The sequence below is a fragment of the Littorina saxatilis genome, linkage group LG8 (genome assembly GCF_037325665.1).
Source record: "Littorina saxatilis isolate snail1 linkage group LG8, US_GU_Lsax_2.0, whole genome shotgun sequence".
NCBI lineage: Eukaryota > Metazoa > Mollusca > Gastropoda > Littorinimorpha > Littorinidae > Littorina > Littorina saxatilis.
Window position 1 is genome coordinate 59131567 of NC_090252.1, and position 24423 is coordinate 59155989.

The 24423-nt window shown below is 43.2% G+C and overlaps 1 protein-coding gene and 1 long non-coding RNA gene across 2 annotated transcripts; both read left to right on the plus strand.

Annotated features, from left to right (window-relative positions):
* Positions 1-4580: 4580 nt before the first annotated feature.
* On the plus strand, positions 4581-8973 carry LOC138973964 (uncharacterized). The gene is made up of 2 exons (XR_011458239.1): positions 4581-4796; positions 5862-8973. It is a non-coding gene; the product is annotated as an uncharacterized lncRNA (long non-coding RNA).
* A 7071-nt stretch (positions 8974-16044) lies between these two features.
* LOC138973963 (baculoviral IAP repeat-containing protein 7-B-like) lies at positions 16045-18558 on the plus strand. Its single transcript, XM_070346659.1, has one exon. It carries the CDS (start codon positions 16990-16992, stop codon positions 17680-17682), a length of 693 nt encoding a protein of 230 aa, XP_070202760.1. The 5' UTR covers positions 16045-16989; the 3' UTR covers positions 17683-18558.
* Positions 18559-24423: the final 5865 nt, after the last annotated feature.

The window sequence follows — 24423 nt, forward strand, 5'->3', positions numbered from 1 at the left end:
TTTTATTACAGAGCGCCGTTACAAGTCGTCAAACCAACCCCTCCCCCCCAAAAAAAATGACTCTTCGAACGGATTATACTATTGTTTTGAGGCATTTAGACGAAGACTTACAGTTGATTAATCAGTCGCTAGAATATTTGGGAAACGCTAGTGGGGATGAGGATTGGTATGAAGAAGAATATTGGGGGTTAATTTGGGAGCTAGGAGATCGTATCATGGAAGAAGACCTCACCCACACTTTTGTAGAACTAGTTAAAAGAAAAGTAGATGGAATTATCGATCGGATTAGACGGCGACCTCCCATGAGGAGAGTGAATTTTAGGCAGGTATGGTTAGATTATCAATTAAGGATGGGTCAGTCTCGTCCAAATAGAACTTTTAGAAGAGGAGCTTAGGGTCTTTTTACGCATAGTCTTTTGTCCCTTCGAGTGTTGTATCTGTCGCTGTTTGGGGGGTAGGGTATGCAGTGCCTCGACATAAATTGATTTATGGGTCATGTAATAAAACCTTGTTATTTTTTTTAAAATATTCGAGTTGATATTATTGTACGGATGGGATGTGCAGAGTGTGAGAGCTTTTATGTTGTGCAGTCTTTAAAGTCTTATATGTATTGTTCTGAACTCTATCAGTTGCAAATCCAAGCAAGTGGGAAAAACACCTACAATAATATGCCTTGTATAATACACCACACACACACACACACACAACATACATTTGATTCGAACACGCAGATACACTACTCTTCGTAGAAGCGCACATGTGTTTATTTGATTTAATAAAACCTCGTTATAATATTACCTATTTGAGTTATATGGTTGATATTATTGTACGGATGTGATGTGTGGTCGGAGGGCGGCGTAAAGTGTTGGTACGAGTGTGAGAGTTTGATTGTATGTGTCGTGTTGTAATGTCTACCTCTCTTTTGCTATCGACGTCTTGTAAAGTCTTATATGTGTTGCTGTGAACTCTATCAGTTATAAATCCAAGCAATCCCCCCCCCCCCCAAAGAAAAAAACCCCACCTACAATACCTTGTACACCACAGTTACAAACAAACAAAAACTCACCACACCATGCACCATACATACAATTCTAACATACAGGTATACTAGACATAACACATAAAATCAGTTATTGTTCACACAATTAATTATATGGAAAAGCGTGGTTTATCCGCTCTTAAAACAACAAGAACAACATACAACAACAAAACTAAAATAAGAACAGTAAATACTCCACACAGGCACGTCCACCACATCCATGCTGCACACACACACACACACACACATACACGCACGCACGCACGCACGCACGCACTCTCGACCACATGAGTTGCTGCTAAGAGATACGGTGACAATTCGAATATCACAATCCTAAAAAAAAACATAATAAAAGTTTTGGTCATAAATTTAAGCGGCACATGCAGCACGATTTCAAGCTATTATGATTACACAGACTAATTAAATTGGTGCATAAAACGAAATTAATAAGGGTGAGATACATTGGGCTTCAAACATGGCCTTACACATGCAAATAAGTAAGGTAAAATAAAGAAAAAGAGCCTGCCAAATGTTGAGACATAATCATGAAAACATAGCTTGGAAACGGATGATATAACTTAAGCAAACATTATCAAACGACACCAAGACACATACACAAATATACACGTACACACACACACATACACACCACACACATACACACGTGTGTGGGCACACACACAGCAAATTATATGCAAATATACACATTCGAATAGTCATTAAATGCATACAATAAATGCATGAAACTATTACAGTAGGCATCATATGCTTGATAGCAAAAGTATACACACACACACACACACACACGCGCGCGCACGTAAATACATAGGCACACACACACATACACGCACGCACGCACGCACGCACACCAATTAACGCACATATTTTCGGCCAAGATGAAATGCATATTAAGAAAGAGGTTGTAACGTGCTAGGGAGTTCATGTTTACGGCACAGTAACCTTCAAGTCAATCTCTCATTATGGGGAATGCCGCAGTACAGGGAACGGGAGACACAGAGAGAGAGAGAGAGAGAGAGAGAGAGAGAGAGAGAGAGAGAGAGAGAGAGAGAGAGAGAGAGAGAGAGAGAGAGAGAGAGAGAGAGAGAGAGAGAGAGAGAGAGAGATGCGAAATCGGTAAAAACATTAAACCATTTCGCCCTCCTCTCTGCCTCCGTCCATTCTTCCTTTTCCCGCCATGCTTTTTTTTGACGTCTGCGCAGAAGCCGTCACCGAAGGAATGAATATAAGGCGCTGTGCACCTGTTTCATGCCTTGAATACGAATCACAAAAAAAGATGGGGAGGGGGGGGGTTGTGTGGGAGGGATGGGGGAGGGGATTTGCCGGGGAAGGAAAGAGAATCATAGTTGTTGGCAGAGGTAGCAAGAGAGTATTCAGACGTTATTACAAATCACACACAAAAAGTGAAAGATAGAAAAAAAAGAGAGCGCGAGAGAGAGAGAGAGCGAGAAAGAGAGAGAGAGAGAGAAAGAAAGAGAGAGATTCTTACTCAGTCGTTCACAATAGCTCGACCGTTGATTGAACTCACCAACGCGGTCCAACTTTTACTAGTACCGCGATGAGAATACATTATCGACAATTCAGTGATTGTGCGAAAGAAGAATGGAGCTAATGAACCAGTATCACCTGCCAGTCACAAGCCCAGGCGTGTCTCGTAAATGACCACCTACCAATCAGCCAATGCGGGCGCACACAGTGTACTACTCATGGGGGTGCTAACGGCGTAGTAATTTTATTCCCAAAACTATGACGAAAATAATTGCAACAAGAAATATGACCAACTTTATAATGTAACGGAATAACGAAGCCCTTTGGTGTGGACAAACTTTATATTAGTAGCAAGTTAGGGAATGGCAGTCTTAGCGCCATTATTGTAGGGACTAGTTTGTGCGGATGATCTCAAGTTATGCAGGGGTACCGCCGAGGCTGGCGTGGTTCTTTCATTTGCGCTCGAACTCGGGAAGGAGCAGGTTGTGTTCTGTGATTGTCTGACAACGCAGGCTGAGAGAATAGCCGGTAGGTGTTTAACGCTTTTTGAATATAATTATGTATCTTTTTTGTTCTAATGATGTTTTATACTGATGATTGTTGGTATAAGTAACAATATTTGTACTGCAGGTACCATGAGAAGTTGTGTAAATTAAAATGCTAGAGACCGGTCGAACGGATGAAGTGTTTCATGTCTTTGTTGACTAGCTGATATCGCCGAGCCTCTTTGTTTGGGTCAATATTATTTTTTTGTAAATTATCCCTGCAGTATGGTATATAAGGCATTTTCGTGGCAAACATGTTTAGGGCTGTGCTGAAAGTCAGGAAATAGTGTTATGTGCCAAACCGGCGTGAGGCCACTGTGGCTGCGATAACCGACCACGTAGGTTTTGCACTCGGGAGACAAAGAAAGCTATAGGCGTGCCAGCAGTCCACGCAATGTGTTAGCAATTAGTCGGGTTGATGTTATAGCGTATGTTGTTAGTTTTAAGCCAAACGCATAATTGAAAGTAAAGAATACATTTTGAGTCACCAGTTGAAATGTGTATATGAGGCAGTCTGCCAGGCTATTCTTCTTGCCAAATAATGCAAAAGTATGGTGCTGAATACCAACAAACTCAGAATTCTATGCTGGGACCCGATAAGTATTAGGATTAGTTTAGCCACATTAATTTATAAGGGAGTATATCATGTAGTGTTATTCACTTGCTTATCAGGTGGGCCCTGCCTGGCGCAAAGCTGTGATATGGTGCGAGGAAACCCAGCCTGACTTGGTGTTTTCAGAGGTTCGTAATGTTGTGAATAATGTTGTGAATATTTGTGTCCAAACCCCTGGCCTCCCTTGTCAGTCTTTTATTATGTTCTAAGGACGCCAGGCCATAATGTATTTTTTTTGTTTTTTATCAGTTGTGTATAATGCCACTATATAATGATTTATTTAAATGTTTCCATCGATGACGTGTCCCTTAGTTTTCTTTGACATGTCTTTATAATGTTCCCCTACCAACAGGTCCCCGTAATGTTTCCGTAATGACATGTTTTTATAATGTGCTCCTATCAACATGTCCCCGTAATGTCTTCTGTAATGACATGTATTGATAATGTTCCTTTTCCGAAGATGCCTCTATGATGTGTCTGTGTCTTCGTAATCTTCATTGTTCAAAGGTGCCACCGTAATGTTCCCTTTAACGATAGGTCTCTGTAACGTCCGTCGTAATGTAGAGACCTGGCTTTGGAATGTTTCTTTTGATGACACGTTTTCGTAATGTTTTCTCCAATGACACAACTTGCGATATATACCCATTATTAAATGCCATATCTTCGTAATACCTTCTGAAATGCTTTTTTTATGACATTTCCTCATAATATCTCTTTATCTTTCGCGAGTTTACAACATTTTGTTTTATATTTTACACACAGAAAGGACCTTTCAACTTCAAAAAACAACAACAAGGAAAGCAACCCCGACCCCACAAAGCCAGCCAGCCAGCTAGCCAGATCGTCTCAAATTTTTAACAAAAAAGGTAAATGTGTGTGGTTGACCCCTCCTTTATTTTGTATGTGTGTGTGTGTGTGTGTAAGAGAGAGAGAGAGAGAGAGAGAGAGAGAGAGAGAGAGAGAGAGAGAGAGAGAGAAAGAAACAATTTATCTTTCACTAGTTAGGGGGAAAACAACACCATTGCATTCGCATTAAACTTATATTTATTTTCTTAATAGGAAAAGATTTGTGAGATATGACATAAGTCATCAGGTCTAGGGTTTTAAAAAGGCGGAGTCCACGAAACTGAAGGCTCGTTTCGGTTTCGTGTGGGACGAAAAAACCAAGGCCACAACAGGAGCTGAGAACGGAAAAGGCCACTGTAGAATTTAAAATAAGTAGTTTAATAATTAAGTTTAATCAGGTCTAGGGTTTTAAAGAAGGCGCGGTCCACGAAACTGAAGGCTCGTTTCGGTTTCGTGTGGGACGAAAAAACCAAGGCCACAACAGGAGCTGAGAACGGAAAAGGCCATTGTAGAATTTAAAATAAGTAGTTTAATTAAGTTTAATCAGGTCTAGGGTTTTAAAAAGGCGGAGTCCACGAAACTGAAGGCTCGTTTCGGTTTCGTGTGGGACGAAAAAACCAAGGCCAAACCAGGAGCTGAGAACGGAAAAGGCCACTGTAGAATTTAAAATAAGTAGTTTAATTAAGTTTAATCAGGTCTAGGGTTTTAAAAAGGCGGAGTCCACGAAACTGAAGGCTCGTTTCGGTTTCGTGTGGGACGAAAAAACCAAGGCCAAACCAGGAGCTGAACCAGGAGCTGAGAACGGAAAAGGCCACTGTAGAATTTAAAATAAGTAGTTTAATAATTAAGTCATCAGGTCTAGGGTTTTAAAGAAGGCGCGGTCCACGAAACTGAAGGCTCGTTTCGGTTTCGTGTGGGACGAAAAAACCAAGGCCACAACAGGAGCTGAGAACGGAAAAGGCCATTGTAGAATTTAAAATAAGTAGTTTAATTAAGTTTAATCAGGTCTAGGGTTTTAAAAAGGCGGAGTCCACGAAACTGAAGGCTCGTTTCGGTTTCGTGTGGGACGAAAAAACCAAGGCCAAACCAGGAGCTGAGAACGGAAAAGGCCACTGTAGAATTTAAAATAAGTAGTTTAATTAAGTTTAATCAGGTCTAGGGTTTTAAAAAGGCGGAGTCCACGAAACTGAAGGCTCGTTTCGGTTTCGTGTGGGACGAAAAAACCAAGGCCAAACCAGGAGCTGAACCAGGAGCTGAACGGAAAAGGCCACTGTAGAATTTAAAATAGGTAGTTTAATAATTAAGTCATCAGGTCTAGGGTTTTAAAAAGGCGCGGTCCACAAAACGAAGGCTCTGTTTGTTCTGTGTGGGACCAAAAACCAAGGCCACAACAGGAGCTGAGAACGGAAAAGGCCACTTCAGAATTTAAAATAAGTAGTTTAATAATTAAGTCATCAGGTCTAGGGTTTTAAAGAAGGCGCGGTCCACAAAACGAAGGCTCTGTTTGTTCTGTGTGGGACCAAAAACCAAGGCCACAACAGGAGCTGAGAACGGAAAAGGCCACTGTAGAATTTAAAATAAGTAGTTTAATTAAGTTTAATCAGGTCTAGGGTTTTAAAACGTTAGAAGGTGGACGCGGCCAACACCAGGAGGCCATTTTTCCCGCCCCAAAGGCCAACGGAGCTGATTATGTTCTGAGAAAGAACGGGTAAAAAGGCCAGTTAGGTTTAGAATTTAAAATAGGTAGTTTAATTAAGTCATCAGGTCTAGGTTTTAAAACGTTAGAAGGTGGACGCGGCCAACACCAGGAGGCCATTTTTCCCGCCCCAAAGGCCAACGGAGCTGATTATGTTCTGAGAAAGAACGGGTAAAAAGGCCAGTTAGGTTTAGAATTTAAAATAGGTAGTTTAATTAAGTCATCAGGTCTAGGTTTTAAAACGTTAGAAGGTGGACGCGGCCAACACCAGGAGGCCATTTTTCCCGCCCCAAGGCCAACGGAGCTGATTATGTTCTGAGAAAGAACGGGTAAAAAGGCCATTTAGGTTTAGACTGTAAATTAGGTAAGTTTAATTAAGTTTTAGTCATCAGGTCTAGGGTTTTAAAACGTTAGAAGGTGGACGCGGCCCACTAAGGCCATTTTTCCCGCCCCAAAGGCCAACGGAGCTGATTATGTTCTGAGAAAGAACGGGTAAAAAGGCCAGTTAGGTTTAGAATTTAAAATAGGTAGTTTAATTAAGTCATCAGGTCTAGGTTTTAAAACGTTAGAAGGTGGACGCGGCCAACACCAGGAGGCCATTTTTCCCGCCCCAAGGCCAACGGAGCTGATTATGTTCTGAGAAAGAACGGGTAAAAAGGCCATTTAGGTTTAGACTGTAAATTAGGTAAGTTTAATTAAGTCATCAGGTCTAGGTTTTAAAACGTTAGAAGGTGGACGCGGCCAACACCAGGAGGCCATTTTTCCCGCCCCAAAGGCCAACGGAGCTGATTATGTTCTGAGAAAGAACGGGTAAAAAGGCCAGTTAGGTTTAGAATTTAAAATAGGTAGTTTAATTAAGTCATCAGGTCTAGGTTTTAAAACGTTAGAAGGTGGACGCGGCCAACACCAGGAGGCCATTTTTCCCGCCCCAAAGGCCAACGGAGCTGATTATGTTCTGAGAAAGAACGGGTAAAAAGGCCAGTTAGGTTTAGAATTTAAAATAGGTAGTTTAATTAAGTCATCAGGTCTAGGTTTTAAAACGTTAGAAGGTGGACGCGGCCAACACCAGGAGGCCATTTTTCCCGCCCCAAGGCCAACGGAGCTGATTATGTTCTGAGAAAGAACGGGTAAAAAGGCCATTTAGGTTTAGACTGTAAATTAGGTAAGTTTAATTAAGTTTTAGTCATCAGGTCTAGGGTTTTAAAACGTTAGAAGGTGGACGCGGCCCACTAAGGCCATTTTTCCCGCCCCAAAGGCCAACGGAGCTGATTATGTTCTGAGAAAGAACGGGTAAAAAGGCCAGTTAGGTTTAGAATTTAAAATAGGTAGTTTAATTAAGTCATCAGGTCTAGGTTTTAAAACGTTAGAAGGTGGACGCGGCCAACACCAGGAGGCCATTTTTCCCGCCCCAAGGCCAACGGAGCTGATTATGTTCTGAGAAAGAACGGGTAAAAAGGCCATTTAGGTTTAGACTGTAAATTAGGTAAGTTTAATTAAGTCATCAGGTCTAGGTTTTAAAACGTTAGAAGGTGGACGCGGCCAACACCAGGAGGCCATTTTTCCCGCCCCAAAGGCCAACGGAGCTGATTATGTTCTGAGAAAGAACGGGTAAAAAGGCCAGTTAGGTTTAGAATTTAAAATAGGTAGTTTAATTAAGTCATCAGGTCTAGGTTTTAAAACGTTAGAAGGTGGACGCGGCCAACACCAGGAGGCCATTTTTCCCGCCCCAAGGCCAACGGAGCTGATTATGTTCTGAGAAAGAACGGGTAAAAAGGCCATTTAGGTTTAGACTGTAAATTAGGTAAGAGTTTAATTATTAGTTAATCATCAGGTCTAGGTTTTAAAACGTTAGAAGGTGGACGCGGCCCATGAGGCCATTTCCCGCCTCCAAAGGCCAACGGAGCTGATTATGATCTGAGAAAGAACAAGTAAAAGGCCATTTAGGTTTAGAATTTAAAATAGGTAAGAGTTTAATTATTAGTTAATCATCAGGTCTAGGTTTTAAAACGTTAGAAGGTGGACGCGGTCCATGAGGCCATTTCTCCCGCCCCCAATGACCTAAACTTAGCATGCTACCTTTAGATGAATTTACCGAATACTACTTTTTTCTTTAAATATTTGATAAAGTTATTCTTTGAATTAACCTTTTTAATATTTTGCCTATTTTACACCCCCATTATAACAAATTTTGGACAAGATTGGTAGTATGCAGATTGTTATTGAAGTTGCTAAACGTAGGAGCTTCCTTTATAAATACACCACTTGTTTTTTATTCAAGTAATTTGACTACAACATTCGTGAAACAAAACTGTTTGTGTTCGGTGTGCTTTCGTTTTGGGATGTATGAAGAGTAATATGATTTTTTTTAAAGGGGGCGATTAACTTTGTAACAATTATTCCATGAAAAATAAGCAAAGTGATTACAACAAACATCAATTCCTGTGTCATGTTTTTTTTATTAAAATGTATACATCGGCCGTTTATTTACCTATTGTAGAATGACATGCCAGTTAAGGTCGTTTCATTGACTATTTCAAGATAGCTCTTTCATATTTCTTTCCATTCTTTGCATATGCCTTGCTGTTCGTCTGTCCATGGTCATGCCGCGGCCGATCGTCCGTTGTTGACATTTTGATCGCCTTGCCACGTCATCACTGAGGGGGAATAGAACGTAACGGGATATATAATAGTAGCTACATTTCGTTTTAATAAAAACTGAAGCATGTGAGTTATATAGTTGATATCGTTGTACGGACGTGATGTGTGGTCGATGCTATACGCAAGGAGGTGGTGGCGTATAGTGTCGATTGGCAAGAGTGTGAGAGTTTATGTTGTGTAGTCTTGTAAGTCTTGTATGTGTTGTCGTGAACTTTATTAATTCAAGCAACAACAAAAAACTACGTACAATAATATGCCTATACACCACATTAAAAAACAACAACAAACAAACATACATTCAATTCGAACACACAGACACGCAACTTCGGCGGCGACGCACATTGTGTTTATTTGATTGAATAAAACCTCGTTATAATATTACCTATTTGTGTTATATAGTTGACATCTACTGGCCTTATATAAAATTCCATCTCACACGGCATCATTCCAGAGCGCCTAGAACTGTACCCACGGAATATGCGCGATATAAGCCTCAGATTGATTGATTGTACGGGTGTGGTGTGTGGCCGATACGCGAGGGTGTGTCGCTTGGCAAGAGTGTGAGAGTTTATGTTGTGTAGTCTTGTGTTGCTGTGAACTCTATCGAATCCAAGCAATTCCCCACATAACACCTACAATAATATGCCTTGTATAATACACCACATAAAAAAAAAGAAAAACAAACATACATTCAATTCGAACACACAGACTACACACTCGTCCGCAGCTTCGGCGGCGACGCACAGACAGGTATACTCTGGACATACAATATAAGATCTTTTATTGCCCACAAAATTAATTACAATAATATATGAAAAAGCGTGGTACAACAACAACAAAAAAGTAAGAACACCCTAAGTACTCCAGACAGGCACGTCCACCACAGTCCATCAGTTACACACGCACACACACACACACACACGCATATATATAGATAGACGGACACACATACACACCTTTATAAAAAAACACAATTACATACACGCACACATCATATGTACACACACACACTCACACACACACGGCTCGGAGAATTACTCATGCACGCCGCGTACACACACACACACACACACGCACACACACACACACACACACACACACTAACAGATGTGTACAAAATGAACACACGCCGCAGGCACCAGTTAAGGGGAGAGAATGCATGAAAAAAAATTGAGCTCTCCTGACGCGAAGAAACCAGTCTCTCCCGCGGTGGCGGTTTGTGATGATTTGATCGATTTTCTTCTGGATTAAAACCTTGTTCTACATTCATATGATGAAGGAAGGATGTATAATATAGCGAGGCCGGTGAGCGGTGTCTCTCTCTTAGACTCTTTCCCGGCCCAGGCCAAATCAATATACGGTAGTTTGAGAAGTGTGACCCGTTGTGACGCGGTGTGTGTGCCGTGTGTGTGTGTTGTTCATCTGGATACTTTACCTGGGATTTATTACCGGTGAAATCTACTTCCAAGGTTGGTTTATTTTTTTTATAACCCGCCAGTGGTAATAACAACATAACACACACACAGCTTCTTTTTTATTTAATTTTTATTTCAAACCCCGGAAATTTCATATTTTTTGTTTTGACACAAATCTTGAATGAGCCGCGCCTTGAGTCGCCTTGTGGTGAGCTCGTTACAAATTATCATGATTACAATTCTAAACCAACAACGTCTCTTTTCTCTGGTGGGAGAGTAGTAGCACTCCGACCGGCCCGGCGGCAGTGGCCTACTTTCGGTTTTGTCGTCCCATTTTCTTAGAAACTGAGAACAAACTTTCCGGCGCATGACAAGAAAACAAAACACCCTCACCATCCATGAGATAATAATAATAATATAGCGGGAGGAGTCACTTTGTGGTGACCGAGGGTTGTCCGAGACGACTATGATATAAACCTCCCTGACTGGTTTTTCTATGCAGCAATATTCTAAAATCCATTCTTACAACAACAACAACAACAACAACAATATTATAGGTCGGCAAGAGTCCTTTTTTTTGTGTGTGAAGAGGCGGCCCCCAAGGGCCGGTCGGTGAAACTGTGTGTGTGGGTACACTGGCATTCGTTCTTCGAAGTCATCATTAATCTTCTTTTGTTGTGGAAGCTTGTCTGTCTATACCGTGTGTGTGTGTGTGTGTGTGTGTTTTACCGTACAATAACTGTTTTTTTGGCTTCTTTTCCCTCTCTCTCTCTCTTGATTGTTTTTTTTTTTTTGCAGTCAGATTTGACTTTGTTTGTATTAACGGTGGGGTCCTTCGCTTCGTTGTTTGTTTGTTTTCTTTGAAATTTTTTCAGTCAGATTTTACAGTAATAGTCTGATTCAAACCCAAATTTTGAAAAACTTTGTTTTGTTAGAACATTTTCTTGTATACATAAAAAGTCACGCTGAAACCCCGTAATGTCTTGGTTAGAAAATGTGTCTTCATCGGCTCAAAATTTCATTGTAATCTATAGCGAGGGTTCTTCTGGGCTTTTCAACATGGCCAAATTTGATCTCAGGCGGTGTAGGAATAGTGAAAATATAAGAGGACCATAGAACAAAGAATTTCCCACTTGGGCTATAACATAGTCTTAAAAAACAGTAATGTCTCGTCTTTGTGTGTGTGTGTGTGTGTAAAAAAGAGAGATTCGTTGGAAACCAAACAGATTTAGACAACTATGCCCCGCGTGATTCAATGGAAGTAACCCCTCTCTCTCTCTCTCAGGCTGTACATTTGGTCAAAGAGAGGCAACCACAGTTCTCATAACGGTGATGTCAACAGGCCTCTCTCTGCGCGCGCGTGTGTGTGTGTGTGTGTGTAAAGAATAGATATTCGTTGGACACCAAACAGATTTAAAAAAAAAAGAGTAGCTAAAAAAAAAACCCACACAATTTTTCATATTATGTGTATAAGCAGCAACACAAACTAATTCTCCGCTAATTCTCTGCCCCGCGTGATCCAATGAAAGTAACCTCTCTCTCTCTCTCTCTCGGGCTGTACATGTGGTCAAAGGGAGACAACCACAGTTCTCATAACGGTGATAACAACAGTTCTCTCTCTCTGCGCGCGCGTGAGTGTGTTTATACGAGAAAGGTTTTTACATCCGCCAAAATGGTTTTCTTACACAAAGGACAACGTGAAAAGTTATTGCCGCACTCCACACAGTAATGAAAATGTCCACAGGGAAGAAAAGTTAGAGATCGGGGGGTTCCAAAACAACACTGACAAAGTTCTCCTCGCTTCAGACGCTTGTTTTCTGACAAGACCATTAAATACTTTGTAGCGGCAGCATCGGAAGAAATTAGTGGCTCGTTTGTCGTAGAGCTGACTTTATTTTCTGTAGTAGAAACATCTTTATTTGTAGAAATTCGCTGCGATGACGGCAGAGTCTCGCTGGCGCTGGTATTAGTGTCTTCTTGGTTTGTTGCGGCTTCGACGGCTAACATCAACTTTTGTATGTTAATGGTTTCGTTGTTTTGGAGGAAGTGTTTAGCTGCAGCGAGCACGTGTTCCCGAGAATAACCGAATTGTGAATGTAAAACTTCAAAATAGGGTTGTTGGGTTATGTGCAGGTTTAACTCATCCACCCGCGGCGACGATGAGAGCCGCGGCGGCAAGACACCAGCATTCCCTTCCATTTGTCAAAAAACCTCAAAGGAGGGTAGCATAAAAAATAAAGTGTGGGTTCGCCGGCCACCACGTGATGATCAGTAGTATTATAAGAGACCCACTGCAGCAGAACTGAACAAAGTCGACCTCCCACTATACTAGCTATTTATGACACTTTCCGGATAGGGAGAGAAAATGAAGCGCGCTGGTAATTATTGGCAGCAGCAACGACTAAACAGAAATAACCTACGGCGGGTTGTTCAGTTTTTACAAAAGTGGTCTCCAGCAAAGTTCTTATCCCTCCAACAGCTTACTCTAAAACTGACAACATTAATCCATCTTTTTTACTACGACGAGCTTGTAGTATTGCAACCTCACTATGATCGAAGACTATGCGTTGTGACCTACACAAAGGCGTACTTGAAACGAACAAAGTCTATTCGTCAGAAAGGAGAAACTCATCTACTAATAAGTTACAAAAAACCTCACCAAAGTGTTTCGCGAAATACTCTCAAACGTTGGACAAAACAAACTGTAACACTCGCAACAACGCAGCGTCGACCATCTCCAAAACTCAAGCGATGATTGTAAGAGGAGCGGCCCCTCCAGTTTTTTGTTGTATTGTTTGTTGTCTGTACTCTTTTGGTTTGTTCCGAGTGAGTCTGCCCTAGTCTATGTGCCGGTTGAGTCTGCTCTGCCGTTCATATAAAGGCTACAGTCAATGGTCATTCATCACCACACACACACCATCGTCGACTGAGTAGGAAGGTTTAAAACTAAATCGTGCTGACATAATGAATTTACACGCTAGCCTGCAAGCGACGCTACACTGGCCTTTACCGCTCAGGTTGAATCCACCAACGACGTATCACGCGGCAGTTTGTCCTTCGAGCTTTGATCCAATCATGGAATGTCCGATTGTAGTGCGCGTGTTAAAAAATAAAAGCGCCGGCATACAGAAATGTATAATTTGCGTAAAAGAATGGATGGTCCCTTCACGCCAAACGCTCGTTCTTTCGAGGGAGGGAGTTTCTTTCGATACAGTGTCCTCATACAGGCCACTATGCTTGTTAACGAACGAATGTACGAACACTGCTTCAGAGGTGATCCTCCCTCTGTTACGAACTCAAATTTTGAAAAATAGCCCGACATCCAACCACGTCATGGCAGCGGCGTCGGATGCCGGTGTGCATTTTAACGTGTTCTTCTTCGGCCTGGGAACGAACGAAAGTTTACTGGTGCGATGGAAAGAATATTTGTCTGCTGCCTTGGACAGCAGTAATAATAATAATAGCAACAAAACCACCGTAAGTATTCGATTGTACAACTTTGTGGACGCGGCGGCCGGCGGCGGCGGTCAGGAGCTGCATCGAGAGGCCCATCCTGGACTGTTCGTATCAGAACTACCATTCGGGGCGTTAGTCGAAAACTGTTCTTGCTCCACCGAGCGAAAAAAAATGAAAAATATGATGATACGATATCATGACGTTCTCTGCGAAGACAAGAGGATGAACCCTGAAGAAGAGCAGCATTCGCCTTACGATTGTGCGGTGACAAAGATCAAAGGGAAGGTCGTTCCATTCAAGGACTCTGAGTGGACGAATAACGAAAACTATTATCTTACTTTCAAAGGAGTATCCGACAGAGATGTTTTGAGGACTTTACGGGGATCGTCGACATTGCCCTACACTCTAAAACCGTGTAGAACGGCGTTAAATGAGAAGAAAACTGATACGGTGGCGGCATTGGCGATAAAATCGCGAGTAAACGAGTTGGAACGACATACGGTCTGTAAAGTGTGCCTCAAGAATCAAGCCCGCGTACTATTGCTTCCGTGCCAACATCTTGGCTTGTGCATTACGTGCTTCGAAACGCTCCGCGTCCGCCAGAATACCTGGGCGTGCCCTTTCTGTAGGCATACAGTAACGAATCACGTGTCACCGGTATTCCGAGTCTAGAAGAGCAATCAAGACAGCACTGATACGGCTAGGGTACAATCAAGTATGTTGCGATACGTAAAAGCTCGCCATCAAAAAAAGATGTATAATTACTACGTGGGATATCAACGGGGGATTAGTGGGAATTTTGCGTGTATGTTCCAATGTACGCAAGTATTCGGAATATCGTACTCTGCAGTTGATAAGTCTATGGATATGCCGACTGATGATGATCGGGACGAACTCAGACGTCGCAAGTTCAATCACACTGTTCGTCATTTTTTAACATCTAATCAAGACGACGAAAAGTATTGTTCGGATTGTCACGGAAAAAAGTTGGTAAAGGAAAGTCAGGAAGAAGATTTTCAAATCGGTGACCGCATCCACCATTTTTTAGTAATGAGTGACTACACTCGCCGAGTAAGTGACGCGTGGAATATATATAAGCATTGTTCGCGACTTACAGCGCATCTAGAATGGGAGTGGTGTCTTGACGGCGAATATCCAACACCTCAGTATTTTATTGAAATTGGTTTGACCGGCGCTGCATTCATTCTATGTAATATTCGACCTCTAGTAGCGAACGAGGATGATAATGATGAAATTAATAAAACAGCCAAACAACTAAGCGAAATAGATATCTGCAATTTCTTCTACAACAACCCTTGTCGTCTTTCCCGCCACGAAGCTACACGGTGTATTCGCTCGCCCATTAGACCCGAATTTTTCACCAGCGACGATTCTGACTGGTGGTGGTAACAGCTGGCAACATCATACCGGATGCCGATCTGTGAGAGACTAATAATTATGACCCTACACCACAAAATAAGTCGCATGTCACCTTTTACATAATTTTCATAATTTTTTTTACATTTTCATAAAGAGTTGTTTATGTTCTATCCAGTGGTGAAAACCATTTTAGAAAAGAGAGCGAAAACTTTGAGTTATGTGACTTAAGGGTGACCCTCACAACACTTCCCGGGGACTTATATTAAGCCTACCGCAGAACCGCGGCAAGGTGACATGCGACTCATTACGTGATAGAGGGTCACAATTATAATGTTGCGATACGTAAAAGCTCGCCATCGAAGAAGGATGTATAATTACTACGTGGGATGTGAACAGCAAATTAGGGGAAATTTTGCATGTATGTTCCAATGTACGCAAGTATTCGGAATATCGTACTCTGCAGCCGATAAGTCTATTACTCTGCCGATTGATGATGATCTGGACGAAATCAGAGATCGCGAGTACATTCACACCGTTCGTCATTTTTTAATATCTAATCAAGACGACGAAAAGTATTGTTCGGATTGTCACGGGAAAAGGTCGACCGCGAAGGACGCGGGAAGCCAGGAGGATGAAGAAGATTTTCAAATCGGTGACCGAGCGCACCATTTTTTAGTAATAAGTGATTACACTCGCCGTTTAAGTAACGCGTGGAATATATATAAGCATTGTTCGCGACTTACACCGCATCTAGAATGGGAGTGGCGTCTTGAAAAATATCCAACACCTCAGTATTATATTGAAATTGGTTTGACAGGCGCTGCTTTGATTCTATGCAATATTCGACCTCTTGTAGCAATAAAGAAAAATATTGAGGATGAAATAAAAGAAACAGCAAAACGACTTAGCGAAATAGATATCTTTAAATTCTATTATAACGGCTGTAATCGTCTTTCCCGCCCGGAGGGGGCCCGGTGTATTCGCTCGCCCATTATACCCGAGTTTCTCACCAGCGACGCTTTTGACTGGTGATAACGGCTGGGAACATCATACCGGATGCCGGTTTTGTGAGAGACTAATTATTATAATGTTGCGATACGTAAAAGCTCGCCATCAAAAAAAGATGTATAATTACAACATGGAATGCGAACAGGAAAGTAGGGGAAATTTTGCGTGTATGTTTCAATGTACGCAAGTATTCGGAATATCGTACTCTGCAGTTGATAGGTCTTTTACTCAACAGAATGATGATGATCTGGACGAACTCAAAGATTTTGAGTCCATTCACACCGTTCGTCATTTTTTAACACCTAATCAAAACGGCGAAAAGTATTGTCCGGATTGTCACGGGAAAAAGTCGGTGAAGGACGCGGGAAGCCAGGAAGATTTTCAAATCGTCGACCGCGCGCACCATTTCTTAGTAATAAGTGATTACACTCACCGTTTAAGTGACGCGTGGGATATATATAAGCATTGTTCGCGACTTACAGCGCATCTAGAATGGGATTGGTGTCTGGACGAGAATTTTCCAACACCCCGGTTTTATATTGAAATTGGTTTGACCGGCGCTGCTTTGATTCTATGCAATATTCGACCTCTTGTAGTAAAAAAAGGAGATGAAGATGAAATAAAAGAAACAGCAAAACGACTTAGCGAAATAGATCTCTTTAGATTCTACTACGACGGGTCTTGTCGTCTTTCCCGCCGGCAAGTGTCGTGGTGTATTCACTCGCCTATCCATACCCGAGTTTCTCACCAGCGACCATTTTGACTGGTCGGATAGTAGCTGGCAACATCACTGTACCGGACGTGGAAGACTGAGATTGAGTATTACAATGACTGACGTTGGTTCTTCCCCCGTTTCCCGTCAAAACAAACGACTGACCTATTCTGATTTGGGTATTATTATTGCCAAGGCGAAACGTGCTGACATGGCCGTAATGACACAGAGGGTGGCCAGTTTTGAGGGGAAGTGGAATAAGAACTATATACAGACTTCTTATATGATCGCAGACGCCGGCTTATACTACGCAGGATATGGGGATTGCGTTCGGTGCTTTTTTTGTGGGGGGGGTTTGAAAAACTGGGAAGCGCCGGACGACCCGTGGATAGAGCACGCCCGCCATTTCCCCAAGTGTACGTACATCCGTGCGCGTAAAGGACATAGGTTTGTCGAATTGGTTCAGATGAAGAATAAAGCCGGGGAACAATTCTCTTTGAAAGATATTGAAACGGCTATGCTAGATAGAGATGATTGGAAGGAAATGAGTACACTCGGCGCCACCACCAGTAACAGTCCTACCACTACATCAGATGAGACGCCGCTAAGTATTGATCAGTTAGAAGTAGAAAACGAAGAACTTAAGACGCGACGGATCTGCAAGATCTGCATGGATAAAAACAGCTGTGTGGTGTTTTTGCCTTGTGGCCACCTTGCAGTCTGTTTTGGGTGTGCCGTTGTCCTTACACATTGCCCAATCTGCCGGGATCCGATCAGAGGATCCGTTATTGCCCAGATCGTGAACTAGCCGCCGTGTTGCTAACCTTCTGCACCGCTCCTGCCCGGAAAGTCGTTTCTGAGTGTGAATAAGCCCGCCTCTTACTCTTTGTATCATTACCCTGCTGCTGCTGCTGCTGCTGCTGGTGCAAATATAATGCGGCGGTACATGAACGCTCGCTATCTGAAAAAGATTTATAAACACCAACATCCTGGCCAGGAAGTCAAAGGCAACTTTTTGAGTATGTTCCAATGTTCCCAGATAGAAGGAACTTCGTACTCAGCACACGATATGTACATGGACGACTGGGCTCGCGATGAAAAACTTCGAAATTACCTGTATATTCACACTATCCTTCATTATTTGACATCTAATGATCCGCAAGATGAAAATTATTGTTCTGTTTGTCACGGGAAAGGAGACGTAGTGGAACATTTTCAAATCACCAATAAAGCTCGTAATCTTCTATTGATGACAGACTATGCTGACCGCTTCGACCGTATTCGATACCAGTATAACCATTGTTCGAGGCTGGATGCCGATCTTCGGTGGAACTGGATCATTGAAAATTATCCAACACCTCGATATAATTTAGAAATCGGTTTGACCGGCGCTTCATCGATTGTTTGTAGAATTCAACCTCGTGTTATGGAAGATGAGGAAATGCAAGAAATTGCAAAAGAACTTAGCCAAAATAGGAATCTGCGTCCATACACCTGCATTTCCCCCTCATACGTTGATATTTACTTGACTGAGTATGACGACTTTTATGACTGACTGCGGTTGTACACGGAAGGGTCCGTGAAACTTCTCTTCGAGATGCGGGGTGGGAAAATATTATGTTTGCATGCACAATTTCGTGTTTTTTTTCTTCATTTTATTATTTTTGTTGTATATAATTGATACTAGTAAATAAATAAAATAAAAAATCTGAACATCGTGTTATGTCTGTGTGTGACAAAGGGATAGAGAAAGAGAGGGTGCGTGCGTGTGCGTGTGTGTGTGTGCGTGTGTGTGTGTGTGCGTCAGTGTATATATGTTCGAGCGAGAGAGAGAGAGTAGAGAGGGTATGTGTGTGTGCTTCAAAATGCGATCAATGGGAAGCAATTCATCATAAATGGTTATGTAGAAATGTTAAGTTACTTCCCTTGATGTTTTGCGTATACGGCCGCGCATGTGTGTGTGTGTGTGTGTGTGTGTGTGTGTGTGTGTGCGTGTGTGTCAGTGTATATGTGTTCGAGCGAGAGAGAGAGAGAGAGAGAGAGGGTATGTGTGTTAGTAAGTGTGTGGGTGTGTGTTAGTGAGTGTGTACCAAATGGTGATCTTGGATCATACATAACAAACACGTCATGTGCTACGCACACACACACACACACACGCACACATACACACACACACACACATACGCACGTAATGCACACACATACAAACACACTTACACACAAATACAGACAAGTCTTGTTATTGGTTTTTTTTTCTTTTATTTATTGACACGCCATTAAAATGCACAACAAATACACATCTATAGATAGCTCAGGTGGTAGAGCACTGGACTTGTAATCGAAAGGTCGCTGGTTCGAATCCGGGTTGGGACGGGGGACACGGGTCAACCTTATGTGCAGACCCCCCCCTCCCCGTGTCACCACAATGGCATGTTAAAGATCTTGGTCATTCTACCATAAGTGCAGATGGCTGATACCACCTAAACACGCATACGTTAAAAAAGCCGTCAGGTCATTTCCTCCACCGTGAGGGCAGCAGAAGAAGAAGAAGGAGAAGAAGATGATGTCTCCGCACAAGGTCAGTTTAGGTGTCCGTCCGGAGATTTCCACCACAAGTTTTATTTACACAAATGTAGACACGAGGGGTACGTTTAGTGTTTCAATTTGTTTAATGTTAGTCTAAACAGACCCCAGAGAGAGACAGCACGATTCTGACCACGGCCGCTCTGTCACTCTCACACAGGCTGTCTAGTATAGCCCGGTTGGTAAACAGCAGCTTCCCGTCCAACACACCAGCGGCGTATGACTGCTCGCAGGTCTCTTTTATACCACGCATCGCGGCCTGATACTCTCCAGGCAGTACATAGAATAGGTTGTTCTTCCTGCGACTGTCATCCGCAGAAAAGACGCGCATCTTCTCCCTCAGCACGCTCCTGGTCCGTATCACGTTGCACCCTCCGAGCAGCACCAGAGCATACCCGTCAGCCTCCTTGTATTTGCTGTGCCGTAACCTTGTACAGGCCCTGAAGCATCCCGCGACAGTAGCCGGTTGCGTGTTTCCGGCCGTTATCTCAGAGACGTGCAAAGACAAAAAGACTGGTTTTGCGTCCTCAGACGCAGCCTCCTTCACCTGGTGCCCGTGCTTGTAGACATACGCGGCCAGTTCAGACTCGTCCGGCTCTGTCACCTTCAGCACGGCACACCCCACCCTCGGGTGGTTGTCTCCGGGGTGCATCTTGGTCTGAATGGGCCGGTTAATGACCAGGTGGTTGTCAAAAGTAGCCTTCAGATACTCCTTGTCGCAAATAGCCAGCAGACGGGCTGCTTCTGTCTGCTTGTGGGCCAGTTCTTCGTCTTCTAGCTTGATCTCGGTCTCGACGGCATTACTCTCAGCCTGCAGGCGCGACAACTTCTCCTTTTTGGTCTCGATCCGTGACACTACCAGCTCCATCTCGGTCTCGATCAGCTTTCGCTTGACGGCACCATGTCCGGCAGTCAGGTACCCCTTGAGAGACTCGTCGGCGGGTGCGGCGACCGTAGCCTCAAAGGTCTTCTTGCCGACTTGTTCTGCGTGGGCTGCTGCTCGTCCGTTCAGAAAGTACTCGAAGCACCTGGACATCAGATCACCCATAGATCGAGCAACCGGAGAGGTGCAGTTGCTCAGCGCCTTGCAAATGTTGCCTTTACGAACAGCCACCAGGGCGTTACCAGCCGGTCTGTAGGTCAGAGGATTGTAGATGAAGCTGTCGGGAACGTCCGGCAGAGTCTCGGCGTTGATCATCTGAGGGGCTGCGTCGTCGTACAGACGGATGTTTTCTGGGTCAATGGCGGACATGCGTTTCATCTGTCTTGTGGCGTTGGTCACGTCTACGATAAACCCGAGATCTTTCATCGCATCCACAGACAGCAACAAAAAAGCATTATCTGCCTTGTCGCTGGTGCGACCCGCAAAGGCATATAGCCACTCCACGATTGGTATGCAATCTTTTTCCTTCTCGGTCAGGTTCAACTCAGCCACGATTTTGTTCGAAATAGCCCGCCATACGAATTCTTCCTCATCACCCAAACCACCTCTAAAAGTAACGGCCGATTTTACCTCAACAGATTTTAAAACCCATCCAAAAGCACCCTTTAGGTCGTCTTCATACACCTGGTACCGTTCTCCAACAAATATCCTAACGCCCCCTGGGACATCTGGCGTTAGAGATGCCTTGGTTATCTTTGGGGATAGATCCATCACTTCCCGCACGGCCACGAGTGCCAGTTCGGGTGGTACGCACATGAAGGTTTTCCCTTTGCCTCCCGGCCGTATATCAACCCGTTTTCTGGGCCCGGACGTAGCCACTCCGGGAGATACCCCAGCAAAACGCGCCAGCTCCATGTTTTTTGATTGTACACGATCCATAATAATTGTAGCAGTTCTATTTATGAAGAGGCTATATCGTGTAAGTGACAAAATGAAGGTCTTACCTTGGCTAATATAGGGGGCTCGATATCACGTGACTACAACAGACCCCGGGCTGATGCAACAGACTCCGGTCTGATACTCCTCTGCTGCTGATAGTACTCCCGCTTGCTACGGTCTGCCGCGACCCCACGGTTAATCGCTAGGGATGCAGCTCCCTGTCAGGTTTGTAAAGCTAATAGTATGGAATCTTTTTCCTTCTCGGTCAGGTTTAACTCAACCGTGACTTTTTGCCCGAAGTAGTAGCCACAGAGATTGCGTTGGATGATGAGGTAGGATTTTCGCCTGCCAAACGAATTCTTCCTCACGACCTAAACCACCTCTAAAAAGTAACGGCCGCGAAGTTTATCTCACTAGTTGCAGACACCACCAGCTTCATTACCAGAGCTGGACTCCAAGTTTAACATTGGCGAACGACAAGAAGAAGAAGACTAGTTGCAGACCTCGGGCTGATACTACATACTTTTGGACCAATCGTTGCACGGGATCTGCTGTAGTCCGTGATAGCGAGCCCTATAGTCGTTCGTGCCGTCCTACGCAATTAACTCATTCATGCTTCCTCTTTTCCTCCGTTCTCGCTATCAATTCGTTGTCGTTTTTATGCGGAGGACATGACGTGTCATCATCATCATCATCATCATCATCATCATCATCATCAACAGCAACAGAATTATTGACACGGTTTTTCAAGTATTTCAATCAGATCTACGTCGGTAAATATTTGAAAACTCTGAAGCAATACGAACAACTCATCCATGAAAATCTCACCATACTCTTCCGCTTCCCGATTGTTTGGATACAACAGAGGTTGAAAATCGATCAATCGTTCCACTCCACGATTGGTATGGAATCTTTTTCCTTCTCGGTCAGGTTTAACTCAACCGTGACTTTTTGCCCGAAGTAGTAGCCACAGAGATTGCGTTGGATGATGAGGTAGATTTTCTTCTGCCAAACGAATTCTTCCTCACCACCTAAACCACCTCTAAAAAGTAACGGCCGTGAAGTTTATCTCACTAGTGCAGACCTCGGGCTGATACTACATACTTTTGGACCAATCGTTGCACGGGATCTGCTGTAGTCCGTGATAGCGAGCCCTATAGTCGCAGCAACAGAATTATTGACACGGTTTTTTTCCCAAGTATTTCAATCAGATCTACTTCAGTAAATATTTGAAAACTCTGAAGCTATACGAACAACTCATCCATGAAAATCTCACCATACTCTTCCGCTTCCTGATTGTTTGGATCGTCTCTCTTATCTTGAATCGAACAAATAGTATTGTCATCATTTTCACGAGTTTTCATTCACAAGCACCTGGGAAATAAATCTCATGTTCCCCGGGGAATAAATCCCCGGTTACCATAGTTGCAGGAAGCCCTATTACATGGATAATCAAAAGCAAACCCAATAGAAACGCTCGAGGATTCTTCGGCTCTTTTCATTGGCGTTTCCCCAGACCTAAACAGACGACACTGCTTCGCCAAGTTCCAAATACGAACTGGCAAATGTAAACAAAAAACAAAACTACCTCATCAAAGGTCATACATTTATGCTTTATCGCAAACAAATGAAACCTATCGATATGTTTTATCTTCTCACAATGTCATGGAGTGCGTGTATCTCTTTGGAGAAACACGAACGTCAAGTTTTAAGTCAAACCAATTGACCCCTGACACACACATTTTGACCCGTGCACAAGACCTTGTATCGATAAACTAAGTGCAAATAAAAAAAATAATAATAAAAAAGCAAAGAACATAGCAACAAGAAATGAAGACATCTGACAAAGCCGAGCAAGCAGAATGACAAGTCTAATGAAAAACAGAGAGGCAATGAGAAACAAGATCGCGATTATCTTTCCTTCGCGGCACGACGCAAATCGTTTGTGTCCTTTGACCCAATTCGTGCAGTGCTGCACGATGCAAATCTTCTGTGACCTTTGACTCAACGTAGCTTCAATATTCGATTACTAATATTTACCACTGAAAACCGAGGGGTGGAATACCGAGAGGGGCAGGGTGGTAGGGCGATGGTGAAATGTAATGAAGAGACACGTGTAGCAATAAGAGAAAACCGATTCTGCAATAACACAAACAAGAACAAAAAACCCAACACTGACCTATATGAATATTTAATCAATAATATGATCGTCTGCATTGCAGGTGTGCAAGTGAAGGGTTGGCGGGGGGGGGGGTAACTTGATCATTAATTTGTGTGTGTCAGTGTTTGTGTTCATGGACTGATTGTGAGGGAGGGGGAGGGTGGGGTGGGGTGTGTTTCAGGTTTTGGTGTGGGTATGAAACGAGCTAAACAATACCCAGACCACAAAATCTTGGAGGCAAAAAACACTCGCCGTCGCATCATTTTGTCCGCACAATATTATATGCACCAACAACCGGAAAGAAAGGTGACAATGGAAAAAGACTCATCTTTGCTTCCTGCGATTCCTTGCCCCCGACTCGAACGTCGCACGATAATCCACATAACAGATCTGTTGTGAGATGGTCAACGCTGACTGTGCAAGCAAATCACCTCGTTTGAAATGCGACAATCCCATCGCTCGAATGCAACATGTGGGCACTATCGTCTCAAAGGCGCTTACTGTTGGTTTCACACACCACTCTGTAGTCGGAACTTACAGAACTTCGCATCCCCAAACCTGACATACTTGTCTCAACATTATAAACTCAAATCACACACAGTAAGTTGCTTTCGCACGCCAGCTTTATGAACAACGTGCTGGGGCCCCGAACATGCATTATAATAACAGAACTCGCGTGTCAAACCATGGCTCCCTGTGTTGATTTTTCACTTAATGTTGAACCACCAAAATGATGACAAAAACGATGTTTGATGGTTTGTTGCCAGACTAGCTTTTTTTGTCGGTCCTCGGGGGGCATATCGACTTTTGTTTCATATTTATTGACCGCGGCCTTCGGCCTTGGTCAATAAATATGAAACAAAAGACGATATGCTCCCCCTCGGACCGACAAAAAAGCTGGTCTGTCAACAACCCATCAAACATCTTATAGTGTTTGCAGCATCAGAACAATGTCTAAGAACGAGATTCAATTCTTCACAGAC